The sequence below is a fragment of the Natrix helvetica genome, assembly GCF_964273705.1.
Source record: "Natrix helvetica genome assembly, chromosome: Z".
NCBI lineage: Eukaryota > Metazoa > Chordata > Lepidosauria > Squamata > Natricidae > Natrix > Natrix helvetica.
Window position 1 is genome coordinate 35,681,544 of NC_138554.1, and position 10,402 is coordinate 35,691,945.

A 10,402-nucleotide genomic window follows, 5' to 3' on the forward strand; every position below is an offset into this window, starting at 1 on the left:
TGGTAATGTCTACTTTTAGCCTAATCAAGCATTCAGATCTTGCTTTGTTCTTAGTGAAGCATGTTGGCAATTTCCTTTTCCAATGTCAGTGCTGATAGAAATGTATTGAAGGAGAGAGAGAGTGAGGGAGAGATTCAGTAAATCAATGTATGTTAAATTATAGGACAAGGTTATAGTGAGAGGAAGGCAATGCAGAAGGGAGAATTATAAAAGCTAAAGAAGGAAAGCCGACAGAGAAAGCTATAAAATTACTGTATATTGTTATGTATGTTCTGTGTTTTGTTTTGTCTTATTGTGGGTTTTTTTGCAGTGTCTTCCCTATTGTTTTTAAAGATCAAAACATTTAATAAAAATTATTTATTTAAAAAAACTTACAATCACATAATTTCATGCCTAACAATCATGAGTGATTGATATCCAGCTAGGAAGGTCACAAACCTACAAACCCATATGATCCTGATTCAGGCACTTCACAACCAGTATGCATTTATAACAATTATAGCATCCCACAGTTACATGGTTGTCAATTGTGAATTTCACAGCTGGCTCCAGCATTTGCAAAATTGCCTCCATTTGCCTCCATTTAAATCCTGCTTCAGGTGCCTTGTCAGAATATACAATATATAGGCAATACTCAAATATTATGTCCTAATATTTTTTTTTACTTTTTTGCTGTTACTGTCTGTTTTTATTCTTCAAAAATAATTATGTAGAGGAAAAGGAATATGTCCTTTGTCATGCTAATTGTCTGAAAACTGAACTGAATGAAATCAAGAGAAGGCAGCAAAAGAAAGATCAATTCTAAAACCGATTGGAAGAAGCATGGCAGCAGAAAAATATTGAAATCTTCTTAGAGGAATTCTTTGTAGAAACAGATGAGAGAAGCTTGAAATATGGCTGGCTGCTCTTGTCTAAGCTTTATCTTTCATCATGTAACCCAGTTTGGATCACAGATAGCCACCTTCTGTTTCCTAAATGCATACAGCCACAGAAACGTAGTAAAAGAATTGGAAATAATTCCACAAGCCATTCTTTGCATCCTATCTCTACACTACTTTACCATCAACAATACTTGTTGTTTACTCCATTTCAGCTAATCTTATTGTTGTCCCTCACCTAGAATCCATTCTTCCACTCCAGTTCATTTGTTTTTCCTATTATTATTATTTTCATCTCTACTTTCACACCCATCCATTTCAAATATTTCATTGGACTCACACTGACTTGCTTTCCCATCCTTAATCTGGACTTCATTTTTATTTGTAATTGAAGATCTTAATTTGCACATCCCATGTTGCATGGAAACTATCATCTGACAGGGCATTTGTTCCATTGAATTATCATTGCAGCATTCAGTCTCTGGATTTTAAGGGAGGAAAGGAAAAAGAGGTTTCTATACCACACTGTAGTTTCTCCTACCTTCAGTGGCACATGCCCTCCATTTACTGTCCCTGTCATAGTTTGCAGTTGTGGCACACCACAATTGGTTATCAGATGAACCATCTCTTGTACAATGATAGTAGGTTTTTTTGTTGAATTGGAAGGGAAACCTGCAAGGACGTAATTCTGAAAGGAAGGATAATGGGGGAAGAAATTAGGCAGCACTCCCAAAATAAGCAATCTTAAAAACAGAGAATTGGATGAGCAATGGGGTGATTAATATTCCAGGTGGAATGGAGTTTATTAATACATTTTGTACATCTTGTATGACTGTTGAAAAATGGATTTATTCAAGAACAAACTAGACATGCTTAAATGGTTACATATATACTGTATCTTTCTGCTTAAATTGATTGATTTCTGTCAAGGTAATGGGGTACTCCAATCAAGAAGTATGACAAGATGGATTAATTCTACTGTTACTAGGTTACATTAGCAGAATTTTGTAAGTCTGAAAGTTTCCCAGCTTCCATTACTTCTTCCTAATTCCTCTAACAAAGGAATAGCTTAATACCTGAATATTAATTCCTACAGTGCTAAACGGTTACCAAATAACCACCAGGGCAGGAAAACACTTTGTTTTTCCTTGATGAACTCATGGCCAATGATGGCTCCACAGCACCTGAATATGTGTTCACTCACTATCCTGATAGGGATGGGCTAGGATTAGATAAAAAGCCAAAAAGTTGTGTAAGAGCAGGCCTAGCAGGGGTGAAATTCAGCATGTTCTCACAGGTTCTGGAGAATCGATAGTGGAAATTTTGAGTAGTTCAGATAACCGGCAAATACTACCTCTGGCTGGCCTGAGAATGGGTGGGAATGGTGATTTTGCAGTATCCTTCCCCTGGAGTGGGGTGGGAATGGGATTTTGCAGTATCCTTTCCCTGCCATGCCCACCAAGCTATGAATACAGCAGTGATGGGTTCCAGATCCTGTTGCAACCAGTACGGTGCAATGGGGCCGTGAGCCCTCCACATGAACGTGTGCAGTGCACACAGTGTACACATGCATTCTTACCACCTGTGAAGCTCCAGCTGCTCGGTGGAGCATCGTGCTGGTGCCGTAAGCTCCTTGCGCATGTGCGGAAACCCCAAAAACTTCAGATACCGGTAAGGAGCACGGGCGGGTGGGCGGGCCCTCTGGAGCACACCAGAATGGTACCTGGTGCTCCTGGCAGGCACTGGTACGCCCCGGTACGGGCGTACCGGTCATAACCCACCACTAACCCACAGAATTGGTAGTAAAAAAAATGAATTAGACCACTGAGGCCTAGGCATGCAAACTCCGTATGGCTTTATCTATGGCTGTATCTCTTCAACCTTAGACATGCATTTTCCTAGAATCCCATGGAAATCTGCAGCTTCTTACTATTTCCAAAACACATTATCAACTCTAGCTCCATAGCACTGCACTTCCTTATGTCCTGATACCTTTGTGAGTTTCACACTACTAAATACACTATCAGATTAGCCCAGCAAGTACTTTCAGTTTGATTTTAATTTTAAATATTTAAAACTATTTTTTAAATTCAGTTGGTTATTTGTCCAGTGGCTCCCACTGATCCTACCCTAAGTAAAGGTGAACTGAGAAGATAAAAATGTATAAACATGTAATAAAAATGCAAACTAAGATACTATCTAATCCCAATATTTTCTGTACAAAGACACCCCTTTTAATTTTTCCTTCCAAAGGAATTAATGGATCAACATTCTGTTATTCCACCTTTAGTTGTCTCTCTGCTTTCACTCTCAGCTACAACTCTCAACTATTGGGGTTCTTCTTTCTGTTTCAAATAGCCCAAAGAAATTGTTTATTTAGTGGCTTTTTTCAAAGCACTTCTACCATTTCTTATTATTAGATGTGTATTAATCAGAACAGGTAGAAGAACTTGATCAACCATGAAAAACTAAGCAGGTCTTTTCTGGTCAGTGGTGGTGGAGGACACTAAGACATCTATTTGTTGTAGAGAAAACATACCGACAACAAAATATATAAAGCAATGGCAAATCAGGGGCAGCGGGACCCCCCATTACTGGGCCGGGCAGAGGAATTTGGAGAGTTCCTGCAGGATAAAATCGATCGGATCCGAAGGGGATGGACCCACCTCAGTGCTCCAGTGGGGACGTCTGAAGCTAGTCTTGAGAGACCATGCTGGGAGGAGTTTGACCCTGTTGTCACCGAAGATTTAGACAGGTTGCGCGGGCGACTGCGAGCCACTACATGTTTATTGGACCCGTGTCCCTCCTGGTTGGTACTGGCCTCCTGGGAGGGCTCACGAGGCTGGCTACTGGAGCTGGTGAACGCTTCGCTGGGTGAGGGCCTTTTACCAGCCGCCTTGAAAGAGGCGGTGGTGAGGCCCCTGCTCAAGAAGCCTTCTCTGGACTCAACGGAGCTAGCAAATTACCGTCCTGTCTCCAACCTTCCTTTCTTAGCGAAGGTTGTTGAGAGTGTGGTGGCTCAGCAGTTTCCGCGTCACCTAGAAGAAGCTGATTATCTAGACCCGCGCCAGTCCGGCTTCCGGCCCGGTCACAGCACGGAGACAGCCTTGGTCGCGTTGGTGGATGATCTCTGGAGGGCAAAGGATGGGGGTTGTTCCTCCATCCTTGTCCTATTAGACCTCTCGGCGGCCTTCGATACCATCGACCATGGTATCCTATTGCGCCGTCTGGAGGGGTTGGGGGTCGGGGGCACCGTATTACGATGGTTCCGCTCCTACCTCTCTGGCCGGACGCAATGTGTGTTGGCAGGAGAGGAGAGGTCGACCGCGAGGCCCCTTATCTGTGGGGTCCCACAGGGCTCGATCCTCTCGCCTCTCCTGTTCAACATATATATGAAGCCGCTGGGTGAGATCATCCGTGGTTTTGGGGTGGGATACCATCTGTATGCTGATGACACTCAGCTGTACATTTCCACCCCAAACCACCCCAACGAGGCTGTTGAAGTGATGTCCCGATGTCTGGAAGCCGTACGGGTCTGGATGGATGACAACAGGCTCAGGCTCAACCCCTCCAAGACAGAGTGGCTGTGGCTTCCGGCTTCCCGGTTCAACCAGCATATGCCATCGCTGACCATCGGAGATGATCAATTAGCCCCGGTGGAAGGGGCACGCAATTTGGGCGTCCTCCTTGATGCCCGGCTGTCTATGGAAGATCATGTGACAGCCGTGGCGAGAGGGGCGTTCCACCAGGTTCGCCTGGTGCGCCAGTTGCGGCCCCTTTTGGACCGGGAGGCCTTGCGTACAGTCACTCACGCGCTGGTGACGTCTCGCCTGGACTACTGTAATGCTCTCTACATGGGGCTCCCCTTGAGGTGCACCCGGAGACTGCAGTTGGTCCAGAATGCAGCCGCGCGGGTAATTATGGGGAGATCGAGGTTCTCCCATATAACACCTATCCTGCGCGAGCTGCACTGGCTTCCTGTGGTCTACCGGGTGCGCTTCAAGGTACTGGTTACCACCTTCAAAGCGCTCCATGGCACAGGGCCTAGTTACCTGCGGGATCGCGTCCTGCCCCATACATCCCTGCGACCCGTCCACTCACACAGAGAGGGACTACTCCGGGTGCCGTCCTCCAGAGAGTGCCAGAGGGCAGCGCCCAGAAGTAGGGCCTTCTCTGTAGTGGGCCCCACCCTTTGGAATGACCTCCCCCCAGACATCAGAACTACAACCGACCTTCGCTCCTTCCGTATGAAGCTGAAAACCTACCTGTTTCGACTAGCTGACCTGGCATAACTCTACAACCTCCCCAGCCCAGGGCATTTTTAATTGTAATTTTAGTTTTTAAGGGTTAATTTCACTGGGGTTTTAACTTTTTAAGTATTGTAACTTATTTATTTATTCTTACCTCCTCTATACGCTATATAATACCTTTGTACGTCGCCCCGAGTCCCTGTGGGGAGAGGGGGCGACTAATAAGTTCAAGTAATAAATAAATAAATAAATAAATAAATAAATAAATAAATAAATAAATAAATCAGTTCTAGCATGTTGCCAAGAAACAACATGGATATGTTCTTAGATTTCTCAAGAATCAATTTCTAAGGCAAAAATGATTTATTCACCCCCTTATTGTCTTACTTCAGATATAGGACATCATTCTTTGCTCTGTCCTTCAATGTTATCTCCAGGACAATCTCTTCGGAGGTAAATTGATTTGATAAATGGTAATGGAGGGAAAGTGATTTAGAGAGTTTTTGCAACTTAGTGTGGATTTGTGTTTGATTCTCCCCTGTCCAAGTTTAATAGTTAGCAGAGCTAGACAGCAGGATTGCCCAAAGTATTTCCTTCTATCATCTGTTTTTCCATACCTGAGGGTTTACAGTAATTCCATGTTTGTTGTCTATCATAGTTGCTGCTCAAAGAGCACCAGAGCTTTCCACCATCAGTCCCAGCTTTTGTGCAAGCTGAATAGGATTGTCCCTTGTAGACAAAAGGAAACACACAAGGTCCCTGTGAATATGCAGATAGTCCTGAACAGTGATGAAAAAATGAGGAAGAGAGTTAGTAATCACTGATTATTGGATTCAGCATTTGAGTTGAAGTATTTTTGGCTCAGTTGCAGTATATCAGGAATTATACTAAAAACAAATATTTATTCTTGAAAAGATGAACCATATTACTTAATCATATAACTATTCAAGTTGGAGATAAAGGTAAAGGTTCCCCTCACACATATGTGATAGTTATTCACGATTCTAAAGGGTGGTGCTCATCTCCGTTTCAAAGCCAAAGAGCCAGCGCTGTCCAAAAACGTCTCCGTGGTCATGTGGCCAGCATGACTAAACCCCGAAGGTGCACAGAACTCTGTTACCTTCCCACCAAAGATGGTTCCTATTTTTTCTACTTGCATTTTTACTTGCTTTTGAACTGCTAGGTTGGCAGAAGCTGGGAAAAGTAACAGGAGCTCACTCCATTATACGGCGCTAGGTATTCGAACTGCCAAACTGCTGACCTTTCTGATCGAAAAACTCAGCGTCTTAGCCACTGAGCCACCACATCCCTTGGAGATACTAATATAATAAACTAGAATTAGGCATTTTATGGCCCAAAACCACATTCAGCTCTTTTGCTGTCCCTTCGGGCCTATGTGAGGTCAATTAAAAATTAGAAATCAAATGTAAATACAAATAGTCCTCGACTTACGATCAATATTGAGCCCAACATTTCTATGAAACATTTGCTAAGTGACTTTTGCCCCATTTTACAATCATTCTTGCCACATTTGTAAAATGAATCACTGCAGTTAATTAGTTAGTAACATGGTTGTTAAGTAAATCTGGCTTCGCCATTGGTTTTGTCAGAAGGTTGCAAAAGATATCACATGAACATGGAACACAGCAGTGATCATAAGTATGAACCAGTTGCCAAGCATCTGAATTTTGATCACATCATAGGATGCTATACAGCTTGTTACTGGAAAAAATGATCATGTCACTTTTTCAGTGCCATTGTAACTTTGAATGATCATGAAATGAACTATTGTAAGCTGAGGACTACCTGTAAGTGCTCTCCAGAGGGTGGGAAAAGAAGCCCATGGTAGGCTCTGCGCAATCACCAGTTATGGCCAAAGGAAGGCAAGGAGAGAATGCATTTTTCTGCACAGTGCTCACCTCTTGCCTGGAGCAGCCTGAAGAGGCAGCCATGGTCATCACATAAGGTGGCCTGGGCTCAGCCACCCACAGCCATATCCTCAAAGCACCTCCTTAAAGGTGAATGGGTGGGATGCAGTTGGGAGTTATTGGTTTGGACTTCCACAACAGACCCAGTTCCTCATTTGGCTTTTGAGAAAATTAATTGGCCACCCCTAATTAAACCATTATTTGTGTTTTACATTGAACATTATCAGTTCCCATGAGTTTATTAATCTATTTCTCAAGATTTAAGGGGCTAGATCTAGGGACTTTGGTTAAATTCCCTGCCTCTACATTACGTGGTATCGTTTCTCCCTTCCTCCAAAATGTATTCATTTCTGCACCACTCTCAACTTTATTTATCCATGTTTTAAATCAATTAAAAAGTCTCTCTACTTTCCTTTGTGTACAAATAACCTAGCTATTCCTATTCCATGAAATAAGCTAACATCACACAGTTATCTTACTGGTATCAGCACAGTAGCTCCATTGTTTGTCCTTATCATAACTCCCAGTTGTTGCACACCAGAATCTTCCTATTTCTTCATCTTCATTTGTGCAAGAATAATACGTTCGTTTCTTGTACGTAAAAGGGAATACACATTGTTTTCCACCAGAATTACCACCATATTCTAAGCATAAGACAAAGCAATAAAAGATATATATATTATTTTAGCAATGTTCCATACCATATTATTTCAGATTTTATGTTCATGTTATTGAGCCCCTTTATTGGGTGTGTATTTGAAGAGTAATACATCTAATGAGCCATGGTGGCATAGTGGTTACAATGAAGTATTGAAGGCTACTTCTGCTGACTGCCGACATCAGCAGCATATAAGTCTAAGTGCTATTGCTGTTGTTTCAAGCACAAACGAAGTGTATGTTTAAAAACAGCTATCCAGTTTCCAAAATTGTTGGCAGGAGGACCGTAGTCTGAAAATTGAACATTGCTTTGGAATAGTGTTATCTTAATGTGGGTTTAGGGTTATGGGAGAAATTTCTCTCCCCACCCATCAAACCAATGTCCTTAGTTTCTAGAAAGGGTAAAAGAGACCATCATAAAACAGGATTTATAAAAGAATAGCACTTTTTAAATAAGAGATTCCCAAGGAATAAGTACACATATCACGATAAAGCAAGGAAAGTCATTATGATGTAGCCAAATCATAGGCACTATTATAAAACATATTAATTCTTTTGCACCAAATATATACTTTGAGACATAGAATTCACTTCCAGGAGTGGGATTAACTGTCTTGTCATCCAAACTACATCTTTTTAGTTTTGTATAATTAAGCTGCACATTTATGGGCAGTTACAGTGTTGTGGTGGACCTAGGTTAAGCTTACTATAGTGAAGACAAACACCTTACAATGCCTGTTTTATTTCTTTATCAGAATAGGCCCAGAAACAGTTATAAAAAGAATCAGTTGACTGTTTCAGGATAATTGTTGTTAACCCTACAGAGTAATGTAACCCAGAAATGTAAATATGTCAAACCTTTAGATACACAATACTTCCATTGCTTGGAGTGATCATAGTTTACAGTTGTGGCACACCATGGGTGTTTTATGCTTGCAAATTCAGTGCAAGATTTGTAGGCTCTTCCATGGAAAATAAATGGGAAGATACAGGGAGGAGGCACTAAAACGAAAAAAACAAAAAACAATATCAGAATTCAAGAAACTCCCTGCTAAGTATTCATTCATTCCTTTGATTTAGAAGTAGGAAACAAGCCATGCAAGAAATCCAAACATTATATAAATTATCTAAATAAATACTCTCTGAAAATCAGACTCCAAAAGCAAAGATCAGTGATAAACTCAGCAAAATGAATCAACACACTGGTGTATTTTCCTTACCTGATGCAAAAAGTGATTGAAGAAGTGTACTGCATAAAAAAAATGCTATCATTGTGGCCATTTTCTTTCTAAATGCACTTGACACCCCTGGAGAGGGATGTTCAGCCCACACTGGATCCTTCAAGACTGTTGAAACCAAACTGAACACGCTAAGGTTGAACTAATATTTCTTTATTCTGAATAGAAAGACACAGGGAGACTGCCCTCAAAGCCTGTGTAATATTATTGAATACAGTCAACTCTTTTATACTCCCAAACCACAAAACTCACAATCCTGAATTTGTCATGTGTCATTTCCTTTGCCTTATATGGCTGAAACGTCCTGCAGCAGTTACAAATATGGGTACATCCATCCATAAGGTGACCACTAGTTTTGACAATGTAATTGCCTTTCACGAGCCCTGTGCTCTATATGTTTAGTTTAGAAATAATTCAGTAATATTTGCAATACCTGAAAACCAAGTGATTTTACTTCCTCCTGTGCACACCTTGTCTTAATGTACAGTATCTTTGGGAGTTACAAAAAAAGGTTCAAGCCTCTGTAAAACAGTTATTTCAGCAAAGTTGGTTAATACTATGTTTTTATCTAGATATTGATTTTTTTTTCTAATTTATCCTATCATGAGTACCACATTTTATATACTCCATAAGGCATCTATCTCAGTGGTCATGAATTTGTGATACCTGCATGATCATCAACAACAGAATAAATGCTTTAGCAACTATTTATTTCTTCCAACATCATTTCCTCCCAAATATATTCAAGGAGATATGAGGAGTCCTTGGTGCTCTCTGCACTTTGTTGTTTTCTTGCAGGCATTTCATTACCAAAACTAGGTAATACTGTCAGTGCTAATCCTGATGATGCCTAGGACTGATGATGTTTGAAATAAATATCTGCAGAAAAACAACAACCAAACTCAGAGAGTATCCCTCATTTCAACCCTGGGCTACAAATATTCTCTTTATTGGTATCATGGTGGTATGCTGTGCAAAAAAACCCTAAGCTGGTACCTCTCCAGATATGTTGGAGTATATTTCCATAGTTTAGCCTAACATCTGTAAGATAAGCATAACACAGAAAGTTGCAGTATAATTCAGAAATGATTAAATCTCCCATAATCAATCAATCAATCAATCAATCAGAATAGAGCTGGAAGAGACCTTCAATGCTATAGTCACAAGTTATTTGCGCCCCCTATTGGATCGGGACGCCCTTCACACTGTCACCCATGCGCTTGTGACATCCCACCTGGACTATTGCAATGCTCTCTACATGGGGCTCCCCTTGAGATGCACCCGAAGGCTGCAGCTGGTCCAGAATGCGGCCGCGCGGGTAATCATGGGATGTACTAGGTACTCCCATATAACACCTCTCCTGCGCGAGCTGCACTGGCTACCTATCCTTGGCTTGTCGGGTGCGTTTCAAGGTATTGGTTATCACCTTTAAAGCACTCCATGGCACAGGA

At 41.5% G+C, this 10,402-nt stretch overlaps 1 protein-coding gene across 2 annotated transcripts in view; it reads right to left on the reverse strand.

Annotated features, from left to right (window-relative positions):
• Positions 1–9,167, reverse strand: part of LOC309400935 (epididymal sperm-binding protein 1-like) — a 73,170-nt gene extending 64,003 nt beyond the window's left edge. The window contains exons 1-5 of one of the 2 annotated variants that reach the window (XM_081969708.1): positions 8,934–9,166; positions 8,572–8,715; positions 7,536–7,700; positions 5,746–5,907; positions 1,420–1,566 (exon numbers count right to left, since the gene is read on the reverse strand). In XM_081969708.1, coding sequence (XP_081825834.1) covers positions 1,420–1,566; positions 5,746–5,907; positions 7,536–7,700; positions 8,572–8,715; positions 8,934–8,994 — 679 coding nt within the window. In that variant the 5' untranslated portion in view covers positions 8,995–9,166. Of the gene's footprint in view, positions 1–1,419; positions 1,567–5,745; positions 5,908–7,535; positions 7,701–8,571; positions 8,716–8,933 lie in introns of both variants that reach the window. The other variant, XM_081969709.1, reaches the window with a different exon arrangement.
• Positions 9,168–10,402: the final 1,235 nt, after the last annotated feature.